General features: G+C 54.8%; 1 protein-coding gene across 2 annotated transcripts in view; it reads right to left on the bottom strand.

Annotated features, from left to right (window-relative positions):
* Nucleotides 1-1,978: 1,978 nt before the first annotated feature.
* The window catches only part of Clptm1 (CLPTM1 regulator of GABA type A receptor forward trafficking), a 33,911-nt gene continuing 12,290 nt past the window's right edge, over nt 1,979-23,599 (bottom strand). The window contains exons 3-15 of one of the 2 annotated variants that reach the window (XM_045133242.1): nt 18,642-18,765; nt 17,711-17,869; nt 14,257-14,374; nt 8,608-8,693; nt 7,339-7,459; nt 6,686-6,930; nt 6,083-6,176; nt 4,437-4,627; nt 4,095-4,190; nt 3,686-3,821; nt 3,239-3,406; nt 2,874-3,025; nt 1,979-2,636 (exon numbers count right to left, since the gene is read on the bottom strand). In XM_045133242.1, coding sequence (XP_044989177.1) covers nt 2,463-2,636; nt 2,874-3,025; nt 3,239-3,406; nt 3,686-3,821; nt 4,095-4,190; nt 4,437-4,627; nt 6,083-6,176; nt 6,686-6,930; nt 7,339-7,459; nt 8,608-8,693; nt 14,257-14,374; nt 17,711-17,869; nt 18,642-18,765 — 1,864 coding nt within the window. In that variant the 3' untranslated portion in view covers nt 1,979-2,462. Of the gene's footprint in view, nt 3,026-3,238; nt 3,407-3,685; nt 3,822-4,094; nt 4,191-4,436; nt 4,628-6,082; nt 6,177-6,685; nt 6,931-7,338; nt 7,460-8,607; nt 8,694-14,256; nt 14,375-17,710; nt 17,870-18,641; nt 18,766-23,599 lie in introns of both variants that reach the window. The other variant, XM_045133241.1, reaches the window with a different exon arrangement.

Genomic DNA, 23,599 nt, shown 5'->3' with positions numbered 1-23,599 from the left:
ATGTTCCTTAAAGTTAACGTTCACACAAGGAAACGCAACACAGTATCTGGCATGTGGGAGAGCTAAATACAAGAGTCCACTATGACCACCTTATCCCCTCTACATAGGGGAAAATGAGGTTCAGAGATGTGTCACCAATTAGTTGTTTTTTTTTTTTTTTTTCTGTTTCCATACTTACAGGCAATAAACCGTGATAATTCCTTCCCCACCCCCACAATTGTTTTTTTTTTTGTTGTTGTTTTTCCACCCAAGGCAGAGTCTCACTCTACCTCAGGCTGACCTGGAATTCACGATGTAGCCTCAGGGGATCTTCGAACTCACTGCGATCTCCCTACCTCTGCCTCCCAAGCGCTGGTATTAGAGACGTGCGCCACCACGCCCGGCTGCTTCTTATTTTTTTTAGACAAGTCTAGCCTTGTAGCCCAGAGTGACTTTGGACTCCCGATCCTCTTGCTTCCACTTCCCAAGTAGATGACAGGCATGTGCCACTATGCCCAGAGGTACCCAGGATTTCTGTTGAACTGTGAGCCACGTGAGGGCAGAGCTAAGACTGCCTTGGTTTGTGTTGTGTATACAGCGCAGCCCATGCCCGTGGAAGACTTGGGGAGCGCTTGAATGGACGTAACAGTTCCTTCCACCTATGCCTCAATTAAAGGCTCCATGAAAGCCGGGGAGTGATGGCGCACGCCTGTAATCCCAGCGCTCGGGAGGGAGGGGTAGGAGGATCGCCAAGAGTTCGAGGCCACCCTGAGACTACATAGTGGATTCCAGGTCAGCGTGGGCTAGAGTGAGACCGTACCTTGAAAAACAACAATAAATAAATAAAGGCTCCATGGCCCACCCTCCTCATGTGTCCGTAGGTCTGTGACAGTGAGTGGTTCCATGCAGATGCCAGGACATGTGGTCACTACCATAGCCCTGGCCATGTCTTCACAGGTCTCGTCCGCTCTAGAAGCGCCACCTGTCCCCATACTGTGACTACCCGCAGAAGGCTTGAGGGAAGGTGTGCTAGAGGGCAATGTGGGGACAGCAGGGCACCAGCGTAGCTGTTTACTTGGTCTGTGTTCCAGGTAGAGGAAAGCACGTCTTACAGCCTGGAAGCGAGGCTGTTGCACATACAGGCCAGAAAGCTGTGAGGGTCCACAAGCCCCCAAGGTCTCAGCAGCCAGGAATCTATGCTCCCAAGCACATGGAGAACCACACTCAGCTTAGAGCAGTGGATGGGCAGTCAGGTGTGTGACGTTCCCTCCGGCCACGGGATGGATGAGGGGTGAGGCGGGATGGAACCCCAAAGTAAGATCTCCAGGTGATGGTGGGATGCAGCTGATGGGCCTTGCTGAATGGGTTGGATGGGGCTGTGGAGGAGGTGGGTCCACGAGTGGGCCGGGTGTGGCCCAGTGGAGAAGCTGTGCTGGTGTGCCTAGGGTGTCCCCAAGGGCACTAGGGAACAATGTAGAGGGGGCAGAGTATAGCAGAGCCACAGTGGTTTTGAGGGATGGCGTGCAGTCTCACAGTGGCACCTCACTTGTGGGGCTCTGTGCACATGGACACCGACGCAGCTGTTCCCGGGACCTCAATCCTGTGCCCGGCCCGGGAGACGGCAGCCTGAAGGAATCTAGTGGTCCTTGGGCCTGGGCTTCCTCAACAGTGTGCCCTCTGGGAATTTAGGGTCCTGGCCTCCAGGAGGGGGGCACAGAGGTCTGCCACCTCCTCTAGGAGCAGGCAAGGGTGGTGGCCTGTGGGTAGCAGGGCATAACCAAGGCTTTCTGCCAGCAGCGTCATGGGGGGCTACAAAGCAATGGTTTCAGGAACCCCCCCGAGTGGCAGGAGGAGAGGCGAGACAGGTGAGGCAGGGTCCTGGCCTGTCGGCGCCCCTCTCTGGAGGGTCATTACCCCATTCTGTATGTTTTCCACCCTGTCCTCTTAGCCACCTGCCCACCGAGTGTCCCAGAGAAGGCAGGCAGAGGAGGGGCAGTGGTTGAGCTTAAGTCAAACACCCATATGAATTTATTAAATCCAGACTGTGTGCGAGGGCGGCGGTCTGGGTGGGGGCAGTCAGGGACCAGGAACAAGATGATAGGTGACCGCAGGTGTCCCACAGAGAAGCCCCAGCCCCTCCTCCGCCTGACCCACCCTTGGCAGCGCTCATTGGCTTCACCACACATCCCGATGGTGTTGGGCTGGTAGGGTGAGATGTCTGGAAACAGGGATAGACGGACAGATGGATGGACAGATGGACAGACGGACAGACAGACAAATGGACAATGCCTCCACACACAACTGAGCCCTGGCCTGCCTGGCCCCATCTCACATGCCGAGCCCCCATCTCACATATTGGGCCCAGGCCCAAGGGGGCCTTACCGCCGCCCTGGCCCGATCTGTCCAGGGAGAGGGCAACAGGGAGGGGGTGAGGGGCCAGGGACGCGGTTGGCAGTCACCGGGAGCAACGAGGATTTGAGTGGCTAATCCTTTTTCTTGTCCTCTGCTGACTTTGGAGGGGCTTCCTGGAGCTGGCTGGTGGTGTTTTCCCCAGGGCTGACATTGGGGGGTGGGGAGGTGTCCTCTCCGGTGACAGGTATGCTGGACACAGGTGTGAGGGCCTCTGCTGCTGTGGGCACCTCTGCAGCCGTGGGCACCTCTGCAGCCGTGGGTGTATGCTCTGCAGTTGTGGGCATCTCCTCTGCAGCCGTGGGCGCCTCTCCTGCCGTGGGCATCTCCTCTGCAGCCGTGGGCGCCTCTCCTGCCGTGGGCATCTCCTCTGCAGCCATGGGTGCCTCTATTGCCGTGGGCATCTCCTCTGCAGCTGTGGGTGCCTCTACTGCTGTGGGCATCTCCTCTGCAGCCATGGGCGCCTCTACTGCCATGGGCATCTCCTCTGCAGCCGTGGGCACCTCTGCAGCCGTGGGCGCCTCAGCCACAGGTGCCGCCGCCGACACATCCTCCCCACTCATGCCAAACTCGTTCACACGGGTGGGATCAACGCGGTAGATCCACCGTTGGTAGAGGTAGATGAAGAAAACCACATCTGGGAAAGGGGATGGCATGAGAGACAGGGATGGACTCCAGCCTGGGGCACCGTGCCCCCCAGCGCGGGCTCCTCTGCCTGCTGCCTGCGGCTCCCCGTGCCCAGCCTCACCGTCCCGCAGGCAGCTCCCCGTGCCCAGCCTCACCGTCCCGCAGGCAGCTCCCCGTGCCCAGCCTCACCGTCCCGCAGGCAGCTCCCCGTGCCCAGCCTCACCGTCCCGCAGGCAGCCGATCCGGTACATGACGGGCATCTTGATGACAAAGGCGAATAGGTCGTCGATGAAGGTGTTGAGGGCCTTGTAGGTCAGCATGCGCCACGGCAAGTGCGCCACGGACTTGAGCTTGTAGTTGATGAACAGCTGGGGCGTCATGGTGATGAAGCCTATGGCGCGAGGGACGCCTCCTCAGCTCGGGTGGACCGCATGTCCCTCTGCCAGTCCAGCTCACTCTGGCCCCCTCGCCACCTCAGGGCCCTTCCCCTCGCTCACCGCACTCATCACCGAGCGCTGGCTCTCTAGGGGCCTACAACACACGGTGCTCCTCCAGGAACAGGGACGAGAACGGATATGGCAGGAACCCCTCTCAGGACCCCCCAGCCCCCCGGCAATGTCCCTGAGGGAGGCCGGGCCCCAGGAGGGCAGGCGCAGGCCGTGGCACTCACCAAAGGTCAGCAGGAAGCCGTACAGCATGCTCAGCACCCAGGAGTACCAGCCCTTGTGCTCCAGGTACAGGAGGCTGTAGATGGCATAGCAGCCCAGCAGTGGAAAGAGGGTCCAGGACAGGTACCGGAATGCCATCTGTGGGGTCGGGGTGGGGGCAGGCCGTGACTGGCTTTGTGGGCCCTACCCGGAAGCCCCACTGCCCACCCTCACCGACCCACACCTGGACCAGCAGGCTGGGCCCACCAGGAGAATTTCCAGGTGGCCCTGGGAACTCTGCACTTGGCCAGGAAGTAGACAGAACAGGCAGGAGCCAAGAGGCATGGCCAATGCCTGGCAGGTGATGGCCAGCCCCTCCGTCGGGAGCGCGTGGTGCGTGGAGACCACCTCCAGGGCTGCGGGGACACTCACGTCATCATACACTTTGGTTGAGGACTCAACGTATGTGGACTTGTCTTTGAAGGTGGGGCGGGGGAAGAGTCCTGCCACCCTGTGCTCCCGGTCCAGCTGCCGACAGGGAAGGAAGCTAGGGTCAGCTGCAGCCAGCTCCTGCCACCCCCCATGCCAGGCCCAGCCCTTGCCCTTCCCCACTCTTCCCAGTTCCCCTGGCCTCCATATGACCTGAAAAATCCCCTGCTCTGAAAATCCCCTTGGTCCTAGGAGCCAGGCAGGCGTCGGGAAACCCCCAGGGCCGGTAGCAGGGTCCGGCAGGGTGATGACCCTCCCCGTTCTGTAACGCGCCAGGTGACTCACCCGGACATCCATGACCTTGGTGATCTTCCAGAGGTCAATGAGAACCCCGATGAAGACGCTGACCTGCACCACGAAGTTGGTCTCGTTGTCCAGGATGTACAGGAGAACCACGAAGGACTGGAAGACGCCAAAGAGGACGGAGCGCACGGACAAGCCCTCCAGGGACTGCCGGCTGTTCCAGAACTGGATGTCTGCCAAGGGCGGGGCGGGAGGTGAGGGCTTCCCGGGCTGCTCTTCCCTCATCATTCACCGCCCCCCACCCCCCAGCAGGCAGCAGCCACAAGAGACAAGCAGCCAAGCACTTAAGTGTGGTCCCTTGGCAGCTGGCCGGGGTGACACTGACAGGGACCACGCTAAGGGGCAGCACGGAAAGCTGCTCCCCAGAACCCGGGCAGACCAGCCAGGTGGGTGCCGCTGTGCGGCCACCTGCTGCCCTGAGAGGGGCGATCCGGGTACTGGCCTGGGGGCCTCCCTCCTCTTCCACCCGCTCCCTACAACTGGGAAGAACTGTGCCTGCTCAGGCTGAGTGCAGCTAACAGCTGCAGGAGGCAGTACACGGGTCTGAGCGGCGCAAAGGCCCAGTGGCACTCAAGCGCGCCGGGGCCGCGGACCCTGGCCCACCTGCCCAATCCTTGGTCCCTAAACACCCAGTGACCAGGCTCGCCCACCACTCAGGAACAATGTGTGAGGGTCTGAACACAGGGCTGGGGGGGGGGGGAGAGGGGACGGATCCCTTCATGGAGGGGGAAGACGGGAGGGTAGGCTACCCAGCAGGGCTCACAGCCCTGCTTCATGGCCAGAGGTGAGTGGCCTACCTCTTGCTGCCTAACTTCTGTAGCTATGCAGCGCAACTCTTTGTTTTTATAATTAAAAAAAAACTTTGTATTTGAGAGCGAGACAATGGGTGCATCAGGGCCTCAGCCACTGCAAACATGGGTACTGGGGACCTGAACCTGGGTCCTTGGGCTTCACAGGCAAGCACCTTAACTGCTAAGCCACCTCTCCAGCCCGCTCGTACGGGGCTAGAGCTCAAGCCCAGGGTGTCTCACACACTAGACTCTCTCTCACTGAGCTACATCTCCAGCCCCCGACTGAAGAGACGGTGTCTGACGGGAGCGGTAAGGCGCCCACGAGTGGCGGGCGAGACCCCCAGGTTGCACACAAGGTTCTCCCTGCCGGCAGCTTCCGTCACGGCGATACACTAACAACGGGGCCTGCCACCTCAGGGCTGTGCAACCTTGGACCTACAGCCTAACTCCCTGAGCCCTGGCATCCTTACCCGAGGTCAAGGGTAGTAACAGGCCATTCTAGAAATGTGCATCTCATGACGGTCATTAAGCACCCAGGGGCTATGTGGGGACTAGGCTGTCTTCCCAGTGGGCTCTCAGGGGCCTCTTCACCATGAAAGGTGCTGGGAGCAGCCGGGGCTTCCCTGCTCTTGGCCTCGGAGTTCCCCGCCCCACCCCACTTCCTGGTGGTATTGCACTGGCCTTTGCCTGGAAGGCAGGACCAGTCCCTCCCTCAGCGGGGTTGGGTGGGGTGACCGTCCCTCTCAACTCACAGGCCTGTGGAAAATGGGGCTGAGAGACCCTAGGTAGGGAGTCCTGTCGCTCCCTCATGTCCCAGGCCCCGGATCCCATGCCTACCATTCTTGAAGGCCAGGAACTCAAAGACGCTGTGGACGATGGACACAATGATGGTGAGTGCCAACAGGTAGGGGTTGGTCTCCAGGAGGGCAACCTGGGAAGGGGGTGACCCATCAGCACTGCCATGCTTCTGCTATGGCACACCTGAGAGCTGGCCCCGCATGCCCCTGGGAAGCTCTGGATCTGGGGACACCTCCACAGACTGGGAGGGAGTATGGGCAGGAGCAAGGCGGGCCAGAGAAGGGCTCTGGAGAGGAGGCAATGTGCAGAGATGGAGAGACATAGGCATTTGGTGTGAAGGGACAGTGGCAGTGAGAACAGGAGACTCAATAGGAACCCCAGCCTTAGGCAGGCCAAGCCCAGACTGAGCATCACACAGACAAAGACAGAGATGCTAAAGGGCCTTAGATCCTGACAGCAGACAACTGAACCCAGAACACCAGGCAGGTTCAGGCCCAGGCCCGCCAAGCCAAGCAGAGAGAAAGCTAGGAGCCCCGCCCCAGGGTTGGCAAGGGCTGCGGGCGGAGTGGGGGGGCCCATTTCCAGTCTGTTGTGGGTAGCAGACTGGAAGAGAGCTGGGTGGTAGCCCCATGGCCCCGGCACCTTCACGGAGTCCTGCTCCTCATCGGACTGCTCATACAGCTCATCGCCCAGGAAGTTCCAGGGAGACTTCGTGCTCTGCGCAGCATAGAGCTGCCAGCGCCAGAGCGAGAGCGGGCAGAAGGAGACGCGCAGCGGCAGGGTGGCCAGGCTCTCGTTGATGGGGTAGTAATCCTTCTGGAGGTTCCAGTAGTCGTTGAAGTAAATGATGGGGTAGTAGTCCCCACTCACCGCATCAAACTTCACATCTACGGGCACACGAGGCAGGCACCGCTCAGCCGGGCCTGAAGACCCCTCACAGGCAATGGAGGATGGGGGGGCGCTGAGGACTTCTGGGCTGTGTTGTGAGGAAAGGCAGGGCCCCTGGACCTCAAAGGAGGGGACCCCGAGTAACTACAACAGTGGTCCTGAGTGAAGGCCATTGAGGTTCAGGTCCAGCACAGCTGGTCCAGGTGGCTGTGTGACCTCAATGTTTAAATCTAGAAACGAGGCACTGATGCGACTCTGGAACAGGTGTGCACCCTGATTCTGAGCAGGGCTATGGGAGAGGGCGAAGAGGGGTGGGGGGCCGGTCACAAGAGTGGAGACCTAGGAGGGATCTCAGGGGACAGGATCAGAAGACAAAGACACAGCTCCGGGCTGTCGGCAGGGCTTACACTGGTCCAGAGGGGGTGGCACGCTGCCCTTCACCCACGGCGTGTGGTCATCCACGATGTTGATGGTGATGTTGGGGTGCCAGTGGGAGATCACCTCCACAGGTCCATAGTCCTCGGCCCTCTGTAAGAAGAGGAGGGCGGTGGGCCTCAGGCCAAGGGGCCCCACAAGGTGGCCTCTGCTCATGGCCTAGAAGGCCCTGTGAGCACCGAGACAGCAGAGTATCTGCCGCGCAGCATCTGCTGGCAGCGCCCACACCAGCACCACGTCGCTGCCGCCACCTCACCCAGACAGCAGAGGAGCAAGGCCCAGGGAGGCGCGGGCAAAGGCCGCTCGACACAAAGCTGAGCCCCAAGAGAGCACGTGTGTATGCTTGGTCACTCAGGGTGGGCCCCACTCAGGGACCACCCCTCCCGCCCAGGACGACGAGGGCAGCAAGGCTCCTGGCCTTCCAGGGATCCGCTCTGCCTTGCCCAGCGCACCAGGAGTCACAGATCTGTTCAAGACTGACTGCTTGGCACTTCTCTTAATGTTCACATCTATATATTAATGCTACTCTCACTTTTGGTTGAGAACCTTCTCTTTTCAGATGGCAGTGACCTTGGGATGACTCAGAAGGCATCATGGTGCTGAGAAGTGACAGAGGAGTGCTCGGCACTGTAATATCTCTATCACACCTTACAGGGCTCAGGGTCCATTGCAGAAGAGGTGGCAGAAAGAATGTAAGAGACAAAGGAAGGGTAGGACTCCTTACAACGTGCGCCCCCAGACACAAAATGGCCTGGATATCCATGACCTCCCAGTGCCTGACACTACCTGCACAAGACCATCATAATAGGAGGAAAAGATCATGACATCAAAACAAGAGAGACTGGTTGAGAGGAGGGGTTATAATGGAGAATGGAGTTTCAAAGGGGAAAGTGGGGAGAGGCAGGGCATTACCATGGGACATTGTTTATGATCATGGATGTTGTTAATAAAAAAAAAAATTAAACAGCAAAATCAAACAAAAAACCAAAAAACAAAAACCACTGAGTGCTTGGGTGTCAACCCAACCCCAGCATTTGCTGCCTGTGTGACTTGGGCCAAATGTCCAAATCTGAACATTAGTCGGGTGGAGGAACCCACCTTCAAAGGCTGGCTGGGCTGACCTTGTCTGGAATCATCTCCCTGCAGTAGACAGATCCCCGAATTCTACCCTGGAGGTAGAGGAAGGTGTGTGGCACCAGGAGCCCCTACAGCTCAACCGCGACAGCCCCACGCCCATTTACCTTGATCATTTCCGGGTCAGCTTCCGTCTCTCCCGTGAGGAGGTTCTTGGTTTTCTGGAATCTCCGGCGTTTGTATTTGTTGATCACTGAGGACAGGGGTGGGGAAGGTTTGGTCCTACACATCCAGAGGGTAAATCTCTGCCCCAGGAGATGACCACATCACTGGGGCAGCCTCAAGCGCAGTCCCAAACCTCAGCTGACCATTGCCTCATCCCAGGCAGAAAGTGGGGCTCCCTTCCCCAGAACCTGTTGGTCATTTCCCAGGTGAGCCAGGGACACCCCTTTGGCCACACTTCACACCTCGGCACTGCTTCCTTCTCCAGGGCCCTTCCTGCATGCATGGCTACCCCCTCCCTTATTTTGTAACGCTCACACCATGACTCTCTTTGTTTTACTGACCATCAATTTTACACATTTTGAAAACTGGAAACAATATTTTGATTAATCTTATGCTGAAAAACTTTAAAGTGCTCTCAAATCTGATAAGCTGGATCAATGAAACATGCTTGAACTACTGTGTATTTTTTTTTTTCCTAGACACCGAGCAGTTTTGTTCCACATTTGACTGGGAGCCTTTGCCTGGGGTAGTCTGCAGACTTACAGAAATGGCTACCACTTTTTTTTTTTTTAATTTTTTTTTAACTTATTTGAGAGCGACAGACACAGACAGAAAGACAGATAGAGGGAGAGAGAGAATATGGGCGCGCCAGAGCTTCCAGCCTCTGCAAACGAACTCCAGATGCGTGCGCCCCCTTGTGCATCTGGCTAACGTGGGACCTGGGGAACTGAGCCTCGAACTGGGGTCCTTAGGCTTCACAGGCAAGCGCTTAACCGCTAAGCCATCTCTCCAGCCCAGAAATGGCTACCACTTTTTAAAGAACAAATTTTATTTACTTATTTGCAAGCAGGAGAGTGAGAGACATAGCACATGGGCGCACCAGGGCCTCAGCCACTGCAAACCAACTGCAGATGCATGTGCCCCCTTGTGCGTCAGGCTTTATGTGGGTGCTGGGGAACTGAACCCAGGCTGTTAGGCTTTGCAGGCAAGCACCTTAACCACTGAGCCATCTCTCCAGCCACCTGTCACCTTTTTGCTTCTTTTTTTCAAGGTAGGGTCTTGCTCTATCTCACGCTGACATCAAATTCACAGCAATCCTTCTACTTCTGCCTCCTGAGTGCTGGGATTAAAGGCGTGCACCACCACGCCCGGCAATAAGGATTTTTTTGATGTTAGGAGGCCTTTCCACGTTATTTGCATTCAAAAGGTTTCTCATCAGTATGGACTCTTTTTCCTTTTTTTTTTTTTTTCATGATAGGGTCTCACTCTAGCCCAGGCTGATTTGTAATTCACTGTGTAATCTCAGGATGGTCTTGAACTCACAGTGACTCTCCTACCTCTGCCTCCTGAGTGCTGGGATTAAAACCGTGCGCCACCACCACGCCCAGCGCTTTTTTTCTTTTGAGAGGGGTCTCCCTATAAAGCCCAGGCCAGTCTTGAACTCATGGCAATTCTGCTGCCTTCGCTTCCTGAGTGCTGGACTACGGCACAGGCACCACGCGCAGCTGACGTTCCTCGTGGAGGAGGCTGCCAGCACCTCTCCTCACCAGCATTAATTCTTCCAACCGTCCATCACTATGCAAGTCCACCTGCCCGCTGGTTTATTCCTACCTGCTGTGCCTGGGTTCAGGGACACTGTACTGGCTATGTGGCCACATGCAGGGGACCCAGAGACAGTTATGAGAAGGCTCAGGACAGCAACGTGAGAAACTGACACCAGAAGCACTCTGGCTTTTGAGCCCCAGCCACAAGGGAGCTCACTTCCTCTTGCCAAGCTCGGGCCGCTGCTCTCAGCACGCTGCTGCTGGGACCTGGCAGAAGGGACGGGCCGACACCGGTCCTTGCTCCCAGCTCCCATTCGCACCAGACCTGGGTGCTGGATCCTGCTTGTTATGCTGGAAGAAAACCTGCCGGCTCCACAGGCTTGTACTCCAGCTACTCCAGAGGCTACGGCCCAAGTTCAAGGGCTGCAGGGGCTACCAAGTGAGTTCTGGTCCTCCTGTCTCCATCTGGGCTCAAAGGCTTGCTCCAGCACCCGTGGTTTAGGTGGCTCTGGGGATGGGGTCCAGGGCTTCGTGTACGCTGCACCCCAGCCCAGAAGAGGGGTTCTGAAGATGTCTACTCTGTGCTCTGCAGCTGACTCCACTGCCTTGTGTCCTGGCTCTGAGGGATCCCAGCTCTTGAGGCTGGGGAGGGAGGCTGCAGACCACCCTGAACATGACCACAGCCCAGCCACACAGTGATGTGGATCACGTCACATGGACCACAAATGGGGGAGTCACCGGGGTGACCCCCAAATGAAAGTAAACAGGATGTAACTGTCAGCCCGCAGCCCAGGCCATGTTCAGACACTCGGAGCGGCCTCTGAGGCGACTAGACTCGGACTCGAACACATCCACCTGCAGGGACACACCTGTGGGGACTAAGCCTGGAGACCACAGCACGGAGGTCGCCTCTGCCTAGTTGGAGACTCAGCGCAGGGAAGCCAGCCAGGTGAGCACGGCAGGCAGTGAGAAAGAGCTCAGCTAAGCCGAGAGTGGCAGTGCGTGCGGGAGACAGAGGAGGAGGGCTGCTAGGAATTTCAGGCCGGCCTGGGATAAAGTAAGACACTACCCTGAACACCTGACACCACCCCCCACCCCCCCCACGCCCGCGTGCCACACACACACACACTCAAAAGAGCTTAGCCAAATCCAGGGGTTGTTTGTCTGCAACCTTCCAGACACAAAATGGCCTCAACATTCATGGCCTTAAGTGCCTGACTCTATACACCTACACAAGACGTTCATGACAGGAGGAAAAGATGACGACACCAAAATAAAAAGACTAGGGGCGGGAGATGGCTTAGCAGTCAAGGCACTTGCCTAGGAAGCCTAAGGACACAGGACCGACTTCCCAGAATCCACATAAGCCAGATGCACATGGTGGCACATGCACACAAGATGGCCCATATCTGGAGTTCAGGTGCAGTGGCTAGAGGCCACGGCGTGCCAATACTCTCCCATAAGATAATGAAGTTAAAAAAAACAAAAGACTGCTGTTGGGGGCTGGAGAGATGGCTCAAAGGCTAAATAAAGTAAATGCCTGCAAAGCCTCAAAACCCAAGTTCAATTCCCAAGGACCCAGGTAAAACCAGATGCACAGTGGCACATGCATCTGGAGATAGTCTGCAGCAGCTGGAGGTCCTGGAACACCCATTCTGTCTCTTTGTGTCTCTTCTCTCTATATCTCTCTGCTTGCAAATAAATAAATAGCCAGGTGTGGTGGCACACACCTTTAATCCCAGCACTCGGGAGACAGAGGTAGGAGGATCACTGTGAGTTCAAGGCCACCCTGAGACGTCAGTGAATTCTAGGTCAGCCGGAGGTAAAGTGAGAGCCTATTCCTTGAAAAAGACAAACAAAATAAATAAATAAATAAAACTTAAAAAGTTTTTAAAAAGTGCTTAAAAAAAAAGAAAAAGCAAGAAACAAAAAAATTAAAGCATTTTATCACTGAGCATTAAACTAATGAAATTTTTATTCTTGTATTGGATTTTTTTCCCTGAGTTGAAAGTCAGCAGGTAACACTTAAAACAGAAAACATAAGAAAACGTGGCGCTGACTCCCGGTGGAGCTGTGGGGGAAGTGGAGACGTAGCGAGGAGGGCGAGCTTGGGGCAGGGCAGGGATGGAAAGGACGGACAGGGGACTGGGCTTTGCTGACTGCACACAGAATGTGAATTCTAAACCATATTCACACAGCAGGAGACTTAAGATGTGGAGTCTGGGGAGATGAATCAGTGTTTAAAAGTGCCTAGTAGTGGCGCATACCTTTAATCCCAGAATTTGGGAGGCAGAGAGAGGTAGGAGGATTACCGTGAGTTTGAGGCCACCCTGAGACTACATAGTGAATTCCAGGTCAGCCTGGGCTAGAGCAAGACCCTACCTTGAAAAACCAAATAAATAAGTAAGTTTCCACAGGACACTGGCAGACAAAACCTTATTTCAATAGGAGGTTGTTATAAGTTATAAGCATCCGGTCTTGACCCAGGGCTTCTTGGGGTCACCAGAGGCTTTTGCACCCAACTAGGACCCTCCCAGTGAGCACCCAGCAACACCTCAGTCAGCTAAGGGAGGGAGGGAGGGTGTCCTTGTAGGGCAGACCTCATCAGCCACACCCCACACCAGGGAGCACACTTTTTTGTTTTTGTTTTGTTTCGAGGTCGGGTCTCATTCTAGCCCAGGCTGTCCTGGAATTCACTATGTAGTCTCAGGGTGGCCTTGAACTCACGGTGATCCTCCTACCTCTCTGCTTCCTGATTGCTGGGATGAAAGGTGTGCACCACCACATCCAGCTTGGGAGTACACTGTTCTGACCAGAGTTTGATGGTGGCCCATGTGCGGGACATGGGGCTGCGCATCTGAGCACAGCACGCGTGTGTGCACACGCCAACATGCCGTAGGCAGGGTGCTCTTGGCACCTGCTCCCAGAAGCTGAGTGGACACAATCAGCGATAGGCTTGTTCCTGGTAACGAAGAGCCTCTCTTCCCTCTACTCTTTCCCATTTTTTCTTTTCTTCTTTTTTTTTTTTTTTTTTTTGATGGGGGGTGGGAGGGAGGTGTCAGGATATCATGTACGCTAAGCTGGCCTTGAACGTGCTATGCAGCCAAGAATGACCCTGACACCCCCAACTCTCCTTCCTGACTCTGCAGTGCTGGGGTCGCGGGCGTGCAGATGAGGCTGGCTGGCCTTTGTTCCTCAGCCCACTGCTCATCTCACTTTGTCTGCAGTGCCCACTTCCCTCTGGCCCTGTGCGTACCACTTCCTCTCCTCTGGGAGTCTCCACATGTTCGCTTAGTGTTTTTTTTTTAATTAATTAATTAATTTATTTATTTATTTAGAGACAGAGAGAAGAAAATTGGCACACCAGGGCCTCAGCCACTGCATTACAATGCCAGAGGCTTGCGTCACCTAGTGGGCATGTGTGACCTTATGCTTGCCTCACCTTTGTGAGCCTGGCTAACGTGGGATCTGGAGATTGAACATGGTTCCTTTGGCTTCACAGGCAAGCGCCTTAACCACTAAGCCATCTCTCCAGCCCTTTTTAAAATTTTTAATAAATTTATTTATTGAAGTGAGAGAATGGGCACACCAGAGCCACTGCAGATGAACTCAAGACACATACGCCACCATATGCATCTGGCTTACGTGGATTCTGAGGACTTGAACCTGGGTCCTTAGGCTATGCAGGTAAGTGCTTTAACTGCTGAGCCATCTTTCCAGCCACACTTTTAGTATCTTGGAGAGACAGTCTTGCAACACAGCCCAGGCTGGCCTTGAACTCTCAATCCTGTCTCAGCCTGCCGAGGGCTGGGATTGCAGGTGTGCAACCCCTCACTCAGGTTTCCTGCTCTTACTAGCCTATTCCTCCCAGAGTCATGGCATTCAGCAAGGATGGGTGGGGGGCTGGTATCACCAACCCTGGTCCCCTAATGTACTGGGCTCCTCCTCTTCCAGTGGACTTGGGACTTCCTGTCCCTCCCTCCACCCAGGGTCCCCCAGAATGCCAGTCTGGTACACGGTGGTCCTGGCTGCAGGGAAGCAACTTACTTCGAGACATGTGCACTGTGGCAAGCCGACGGTACAGGGCCTTCTGCCGGGGGTCTGGATGGAAGCCGCTCTTGGTGAAGTACACGTGGATGTAGATGGAGCCGTTCTGCTGGACGCTCTGCAAGAGACAGGTGGGGGGTGAGCAGGAAGGCAGGTGAAGAGCTGCAAATGCTTGTGGCCTGCCCCCAGCAGTGTCCTCTACTCTCCAAGTCTGTGTGTGTCCTGGGAGCCCAAGGCAGGGAGAGCAGCTGGGGGCTCCACGCCAAATGGTGGGTCCGATCCCGGCTGTTCTACAAAGTCCTGCCAGGTGGCTTGAGCTGAGGGCCGCCTCCTGGACCTCAGTGCCTCACTTGGAGGTCCTAGCACACACTCAGTAACTCACCTACAGGACACAGGACACCTCAGTGCTGATGGAAAGCACCTGTCTTAGGAGCCAGGGGCAGCCCTGCTCGGTATAGTCCTCCCATGGACAGACCTGCCCTGGGCATGTTGTGAGCCACCTTCCTCCTTGGACCAGCTCAGTCACAGGATGCCAGCCCTGTGGTGACAGGCTCAGGCCTAGGCCCCACTTCTCATAGGAGGCACATGGCTTGCACTCAGGGGCTAGCAGAGCAGATTAGGTTCCGGTATACAGAAGCTGGCCATGGTGGCACACACCAGTAATGCCAGCACCTGAGAGGCTGAGGCAGGAGGTCTGAGAATTGGGAGGCTAGTCTGGACCACAAAGCAAGACTATGTCTCAAAGAAAACAAAATCCAGGGCTCGAGAGATGGCTTAGCTGGTAGGAAGCTTGCTGGCAAAGCCAAAGGACCAGGTTCAATTCCCCAGGACCCACGTAAAGTCAGATGCACAAGGTGGCGCATGGGTCTGGAGTTCATTTGCAGTGGTAGGAGGCCCTGGCATGCCATACTTTTTCTCCCTCTCTCTGCTTGCAAATAAATAGTAAATATGTATTTTTTAAAAAGACAGAAAAAAGAAAACAAAACCCAGCATTGCCTTTAATCCCAACACTTGGGAGGCAGAGGTAGGCGGATTGCTGAGCTTGAGGCCACACTGAGACTCCATAGTGAATTCCAGGTCAGCCTGGGTTACAGTGAGACCTTACCTTGAAAAACCAAAAGAGAGAAAAAGATAAATAGAACCCAGTTTGAGTTGTGGGCTTCTGTGACCCTACTTCACACCCTCTCTGCCCACCTCACACCGCAGGTCCCACCTCCCACTGGCCTCCTAGCCCGGGAAGACTGAGGCTCTGATATAGGAAGTGAGTTGCCCAAGAACACTGGGTAGAAGACACTGGCTTCAAGCAGACCTTGGTGTTGCTGAGCCACACTGGGTCCTATCATTAAGCCCACCCTGAGCTGCTCGGGAAGTGAGATCCGCGTTCTCACTGGTAGGTCAGCAGATCCCCAGCCTTCCCTTCACCTCAGGCCACTGGTGTCACCCACGTCTCAGACAAAGTGCCTGTTCCCTTCTGGTCACCCACACACAGGCAAGGCATCTCTCCTCTTCTCTCCCAAGCAGGGACAGGGGAAGGCCTGCTGGGCAGAGAGGATGGTGGCTCTGCCACCCATAACCTCAAGCTAATTAGTATCTGCTGACTTTTATTCCCAGGTAATGAGGAAGCTGAGGCAGGAACCAAAAAAGTAAAAAAAAAAAAAAAAAGATAACAACAACAACAAAAGAAAAGCCAAGCCAAGCCGGGTGTGGTGGTGCATGCCATTAACCCCAGCACTTGGGAGGCAGAGGTAGGATGATCTCCTTGAGTTCAAGGCCACCCTAGACTCTACATCCTGTATTCCAGGTCAGCCTGGGCTACAGCAAGCCCCTACCTTAATTTAAAAAAAAGAAAAGAAAAGAAAAAGAAAAAAGAGCCTGGGATAGAGAGATGGCTTAGAGGTTAAGGCCCTTTCCTGCAAGGCCAATGGACCCAGATTCGATTCCCTAAGACCCACATAAAATGAGATGCACAAGGTGGCTCATGTGTCTACAGTTCATTTGTAGTGGCTAGATGCCCTGGTGTGCCCATTCTCTCTCCCCCTCTCTCTCTCTTTCTTTCTTTCTATCTATCTATCTATCTATCTATCTATCTATCTATCTATCTATCTATCACTTTTTCTCAAATATTTTTAAGTTCTTTATTTACTTATGGGGGGGCAGGCAGGGAGAAAGGGAGGGAAGGAGGGAGAATGGGTGTGCCAAGGCCTCCAGCCACTGCAAACCAACTCCAGACGCATGCGCCACCTTGTGCATCTGGCTTATGTGGGTGCTGGGGAATCGAACTTGGGTCCTTTGGCGTTGCAGACAAATGCCTTAACCGCTAAGCCATCCCTCCAGCCCTAAAATAATAAAATATTTACAAATAAACAAATAAAAAAGAAGGGCTGGAGATGTAGCTCAGTGACAGAGCACTTGATGGGAGAGGCCCTGGACTCATGTTCCCCTCCTCCCCCACCACAAGACACATCAAGTAACTTTCTGAGAGCATCCCCAGTCCCTGCTGGCCAGAGAGGGGCACAAGTGACAATGAGAACCTGAGTCTTGCTCTCTCTGGTGTCATGAGGGAGAATAACGAGCACACAGGACGTGCAGGGCTGCCCCAAGGAAGCGCTGTGGGCTGCAGAACACAGAGGTTTCTCCTTCCCTTTTTTTAGGTCACCCTTGCCCTTGCCCAGCCTCTGGTCCAATGCCTGGTTCCAAAAGATTCCACCCTGAGTGAGGCTGTCGGGCTGTCTGGTGGTGAGCACGCCCTCAAAGATGGTTACAGATGGCTCACTGACTAGAGCGAGGGTGAGTCCTGGCCTTCAGCAGGCAGAGGCAGGGGGTCTGCAGTGAGCTCAAGGCCAACCGAGGCCTACACAGTGAATTCTAAGTGAACGTGAGCGAGAGTGACGCTCTGCCTCAAAAAACCACCAAAAGCCAAGCGTGGTGGCACACACCTTTCATCCCAGCTCTCAGGAGGCAGAGGTAGGATTGCGGTGAGTTCAAGGCCACCCTGATACTACACAGTTAATTCCAGGTCAGCCTGGGCTAGAGTGAGACCCTACCTAAAAAACAACAACAACAAAAAACCCAACAAATGAAAACTCATAAAAAAAACCACCGACCATGGGCTGGAGGATGGCTTAGCAGTTAAGGCGTTTGTCTGCAAAGCCAAAGGACCCAGGTTCAATTCCCCAGGACCAATGTTAGCCAGTTGCACAAGGGGTCGCACGTGTCTGGAGTTCATTTGCAGTGGCGGGAGGCCCTGGCGGGTGCCCATTCTCTCTCTCTCCCTCTTTCTCTATGAAGAAAATGAAATTTAAAAAACAAACCCAAATGTTGGAAATGACACCCTGGGCGGATTCTACCTCACTCACCTTCTCCAGAAGAGGGCGTGGAGGCCCAGGGACCTGGGAGCTGTGGGCAGTCACGAGAGGGTCAGCAGAGGACAGCCAGGGGCGGGCCGAGTGCCTACCTGGGGGATATCGAGCTCAGCAAAGTGCTCGTAGCAGCCGTCCGCCTTCTCCCCACTGGTCCAGTCCCCGTACACAAGGTCGTGCTGCTCCCAGAAGAGGGCCGAGGTGGCGTTGAAGTCGGTGAAGTGCTCGTGCTCGGAGATGTACACGTGCAGGTTCTGCGGGGTGCGGGGGGAAGCGGGGCTCAGGGCTGCCGGCGGCTCACCGACTCTACAGCGCCGCTGGGACGGGAGCCTGCTGCAGTGAGGAGACTCAGCTTCCGCCTGTCTCTTGTGCCCACCCTGCTCTGAGCCATGGCACCAGAGAGCCAGAGCCCACCGAGAGCCTCGCAGTGACAGTGTGGGACCAGAGGCAGCAGGGCATCCTGGAGGGCCTCCTGGCGAAGCCAATGGACGCCCTGCCAGTCACTCAGGAGGGAGGCAGACCTGGGGGCTCCTTCCTCTCTTCTCAGGCCACCAGCGAGATGGGACGGGTGGTGTGTGAAACGTGTTAGAGAATGTGGGACGAGAGAGGCTGAGGTCCAGGGTGGGGTAACGACCTGGGAGACTGTGGCGTTAGCTCAGGAACCCGGCTGAGCACAGCCACCCTTCCCCGCACCCCCCTGCAGCCAGGGAAGGCCAAACATGTTCCGGAAATGAAACACCTGAGGACGCTGGTGCAATCGGCGGGAAACAGCCTGGCAAAGCCTTTGACGTCTGTCTCCCGGGCGCGGGCGCGCTCTCTCCCCCTCCCTCCCTCCCTCCCTCCCTCCCTCTCTCCCTCTCTCTCTCTCGCTCGCTCACTCGCTCGCTCTTGCTAGGCATGTGCTGATGGCCCAGAGTGACTCAGTCCCAACTGTACAAAGACCTGACAGCGGCCAGGAACTGTCCTCTCCGACTGCCCTTCCACCTGGCACTCCACACGCCCACGTTACCTCATACCCAGAATTACCATTAAAGTGTCTTTGGGGAACAGGTTGCGGCTGGCGACACGTGGGGCTCCTCCGGGGCCCGCTTGGTCCTGAGGGGCCGGCCCTCGGCGGAACCAGCTGCTGATGGCCCAGATGATGAAGATTCTGTGCAGGGAAGAGCAGGAGATGAGGCCGGCGCAGCCCCCTCCAAGCCCGACGAGCCTGGGCTGCTGCTCTCCGTGGGCCTGGCAGCCGGGCTGTGCGTGACAAGCTGCCCTCACAGGCTGTTCAGAAATGGCCCAAGAAGCCACTGGGCCAGTGGGGGCTGCTCTCCATGTAGGGCCTCAAGACTCGGATACCCCAAAGCTCAGACCTGGGAGACCTAACGTAGCCAAATGCTCTATCCTTGGATACAGTCCCCAGGGACACCTAAATGAGGGTGCTAAGAGCCTACGATCCTGACATTGTACAGGCAGACGTAAAACCTTAGAAAGAGCAGCATTCTCCAGCTTCAACTGAACAAGCGGGAGTAATGGGTTACTCTTTGTTTAATTAAAATATTTTATTTGTTTGACAGACAGAGACAGAGGCAGAGAAAGAGAGAGAGAGAGAATGGGTACACCAGGGCCTCCTGCCACTGAAAACAAACTCCAGATGCATGTGCCACCTTGTGCATCTGGCTTACATGGGTCCTGGGGAATCAAACCTGAGTCCTTAGGCTTCACAGGCAAGCACCTTGACCACTAAGCCATCTCTCCTGCCCCACTAATGGGCTACTCTTGATGATGAAGACGATTTTGGTTTCCCTGAGGTGCGGTCTCACTGGAACTTACTCTGTAGTTCCAGGTTGGCCTCGAAATGAGAGCAATCCTCCTCCTTCTGCCTCCCAAGTGATGGGATTAAAGTTGTGCTCTACCACGCCTGGCCTACTTGACTTTTAGTCATAGCAGACCAGGTTGTCTGTCTGATTTATGGTACTGAAAGCTTAATCCAAAACCTCACACATGGGCTGGAGAGATGGCTTAGTGGTTAAGTGCTTGCCTGTGAAGCCTAACGATTCCAGTACAAGGTTCGATTCCCCAGGACCCACGTTAGCCAGATGCACAAGGGGGTGCACGCATCTGGAGTTTGTTTGTAATGGCTGGAGGCCCTGACACACCCATTCTCACTCTCTCTATCTGCCTCTGTCACTCTCAAATAAATAATAAACAAAATCTTACACATTAGACAAGTGCTCTACTGCCGAGCCACGCCCCCAGCCCCTCACTGTGGATCTAGACAAGTGCTCTACCTCTGAGCCACGCCCCCAGCCCCTCACTGTGGGTTCTAGACAAGTGCTCTACCTCTGAGCCACGCCCCCAGCCCTCACTGTGGATCTAGACAAGTGCTCTACCTCTGAGCCACGCCCCCAGGCCCCTCACTGTGGATCTAGACAAGTGCTCTACCTCTGAGCCACGCCCCCAGCCCCTCACTGTGGATCTAGACAAGTGCTCTACCTCTGAGCCACGCCCCCAGCCCCTCACTGTGGACTCTAGACAAGTGCTCTACCTCTGAGCCACGCCCCCAGCCCCTCACTGTGGGTTCTAGACAAGTGCTCTACCTCTGAGCCACGCCCCCAGGCCCTCACTGTGGATCTAGACAAGTGCTCTACCTCTGAGCCACGCCCCCAGGCCCTCACTGTGGATCTAGACAAGTGCTCTACCTCTGAGCCACGCCCCCAGCCCCTCACTGTGGATCTAGACAAGTGCTCTACCTCTGAGCCACGCCCCCAGCCCCTCACTGTGGACTCTAGACAAGTGCTCTACCTCTGAGCCACGCCCCCAGCCCCTCACTGTGGATTCTAGACAAGAGCTCTACCTCTGAGCCACGCCCCCAGCCCCTCACTGTGGACTCTAGACAAGAGCTATGCTTGTGGGCTATATCCCTGTATATGTGTATTTTATTTTGAAAGTTTCATTCAGTTGCCCAGGCTGACTCTGAACTTGAGATCTACTGGCCTAATACCTGGGATTACAGTCCTTTGTCATCAAACCAAATCTTTCAGACTCATTCTCCAACCCAGAAGAACTGAAAAAGCCTAATAAGACTGATTTTTTTTTTCAAGGTAGGGTCTCACTCTAGCCCAGGCTGACCTGGAATTCACTATAGTTTTAGGATGGCTTCAAACTCACAGAGATCATATCCTACCTCTGCCTTCCAAGTTCTGGGATTAAAGAAGTGCACCACCATGCCCAGCCCAATAAAACTAATTTTTATCTGTTGGCTAGGGCAGCACACACCCGTCACCCCAGCGTTCAGGAAATTGAGACATGAGGCTCAAGAGTTCAAGGCCGAAACCAAGTGTGGTGGTGCACACCTTTAATCCCAGCACTTGGTTGGCAAAGGTAGGAGGATTCACTGTGAGTTTGAGGCCACGCTGAGACTACATATTGAATTCTAGGTCAGCCTGGGCTGTAGCCCCTACTTCCAAAAAAAAAAAAAAAAAAAAAAAAAAACTGGGCTGGAGAGATGGCTTGGCGGTTAAGCGTTTGCCTGAAGCATAAGGACTCTGGTTTGAGGCTCGATTCCCCAGGACCCATGTTAGCCAGGTGCACAAGGGGGCGCACACATCTGGAGTTCCTTCCTGGCACACCCATTCTCTGTACCTGTCTCTCTCTCTCTCTCTCTCAAATAAACAAACAAAAAATTAAAAAAGAAAAAAGACAAGTAGCCGTTTGGGGACTCAGTGTACACAGCTCAATGGTGGCAGGCTCACCTTATGCAAGGTCCTAAGTTATAACCCCAGCACTACAAAAGGGAAAAAACAACAACTTCGGCATGGAAAAGTGCTGTGAGTGAAGGCTCAGTGTGTTGGCACCTCTAGGTGAGCGTGATCAGGAGCAGGCCCAGGCCAAGGACTAGCCTCTGCCTGTGGAATCCACAGAGGCCTGGGGTCTGGGCTCTCAGGGGCCCCGGCCCGGGTAAGCCATCTGCTCCTCCTCAATGAGTCCCTGGAGCACACGGCTGGCAAAGGTCTGGAACAGGCACTCTCTGGGGAGCCAGCACCTCCACGAGACACTGCTCCTTTCATCAGTACTGTGAAAGCGTGTGAAACAAGCCAGGCCAGACCAACCCTTTCCAGATCCCAGACTCCTAGTCCACCGGAGAGCACACGGGCGTTTCTGTACATCGTCTTGGGAACTCTCCTAGAGGGTTCATACAACAATGCCCTTCCCTTCCTTCACGCACGCGAGCCTGCAGGGGGAAGGAACCTTCCCTAGGCACTTCAATTTATTTGACTAAAGACAGGTATGGTGGATGGCTCAGGCCTGTGATTGCAACACTTGAGAGGCTAAGGCAGGAGGACTGCCTGGTGTCGAGGCCAGCCTGGGCTGCATAAGAGTGAGGCGGGCGCCAGCGTGGGGGCACATGCCTTTAATCCCAGCACTCGAGAGGCAGGCAAAGGTAGGACGCTTGCCATTGAGTTTGAGGCCACCCAGAGATTACATAGTGAATTCTACATCAGTCTGGGCAAGAGCCAGACCCTACCTCAAAAAAAAAAAAAAAAAAAAAAAAAGAGTGAGGCTAGAGAGATGGCTCAGTGGTTAAAGGTGCTTGTCTGCAAAGCCTGATGAACTGGGTTCAATTCCCATGTAAAGCCAAATGCAGAAAGTGGTGCATGTGTCTGGAGTTTGTTTACGGCACCAGCCCTGGCATGCCTATCCTCACCCTTAGTCTACCTCTTTGTCTTTGTCTCTGTATCAAATAAATAAAATTAAAAAAGAGAGCCGGGCGTGGTGGCACACGCCTTTAATCCCAGCACTCAGGAGGCAGAGGTAGGAGAATCGCCGTGAGTTCAAGGCTACCCTGAGACTACAGAGTTAATTCCAGGTCAGCCTGGACCAGAGTGAGACCCTACCTCGGAAAAAAAAAAAAAGAATACAGGCATGATGGAACAAGCCTTTAATCCCAGCACTTGGGAGACAGAGGTAGGAGGATCACTGTGAGTCCTGTGAGTCTGAGATCAGCCTGGAGCTACAGAATAAATCCCAAGTTAGCCTGGGATAGAGTGAGACCCTACCTTGATAAAGAAACAAACAACCCCCCATAAGAAAACTTCCAAAAAATGAAAACAAGAGGGGCTGGGGAGATGGCTCACAACAAGTAAAAGTACTTGCTCGCAAAGCCTTCCAGTCCAGATCTAACTCCCCATTCAATGACAGATCAAACTGGCAGAATGGTCTGTGGTCCCACAGAGCCTAGGACACTGGGGGATGGAGACAAGAGAATCCAGGAGGCTCGTGGGCCAGCACAGGAGACCCTTCTCAGAGAGTGGAGCACAGGCACCTTGAGGCTTTCCTCTGACGGCCCTGCAATGCAACCCCACACGCCTACAAATGAACGAATGAGAAGACAGACAAATTTGCTTCAGTACGAAAATAGACATTAAGGGCTACAGAGATGGCTTAGTGGTTAAGGCGCTTGCCTGCGAAGCCTAAGGACCCAGGTTCAACTCCCCAGAACCCACGTAAACCCACGTGGAGCCTAAGGACCTCAGATGCACGTGGTGATGCATGTGCACAGGCGGTGCGTGTGCGCAAGGTGGCATGTGCATCTGGAGCTCGTCTGCAGTGGCTAAGTTGGCCCTGGCACATCAATTCTCCCTCCCTCCCTCCCCCCCCCTCTTTCTCTCTCTCTCTGTCGCTCCCTCTCTCTCATAAATGAAAATAAATAAATAAATAAATAAATAAATAAAATAAGAAAACACACATTAAATCCTTCCTCCTACTCCAAATTGCTACTGTACAATTACAAGTTCAGAAAACTTTACAAACCAAACAAAAACTTTATAAACCAAACAAAAAAAAACGAACCATCTAGCTAGGCATGGTGGCGCACAACTTTAGTCCTAACACTCTGTTGCTTGTTTTTGTTTGTTTGTTTTTTTGAGGTAGGGTCTCACTTTAGCTCAGGCTGACCTGGAATTCACTGTGTCATCTCAGGGTGGCCTTGAACTCTG

This window comes from Jaculus jaculus, chromosome 14 (genome assembly GCF_020740685.1).
Source record: "Jaculus jaculus isolate mJacJac1 chromosome 14, mJacJac1.mat.Y.cur, whole genome shotgun sequence".
NCBI classification, from domain to species: domain Eukaryota; kingdom Metazoa; phylum Chordata; class Mammalia; order Rodentia; family Dipodidae; genus Jaculus; species Jaculus jaculus.
Note: the sequence above shows the minus strand (reverse complement) of the source record. Positions and strands in the feature narration are given on the sequence as shown.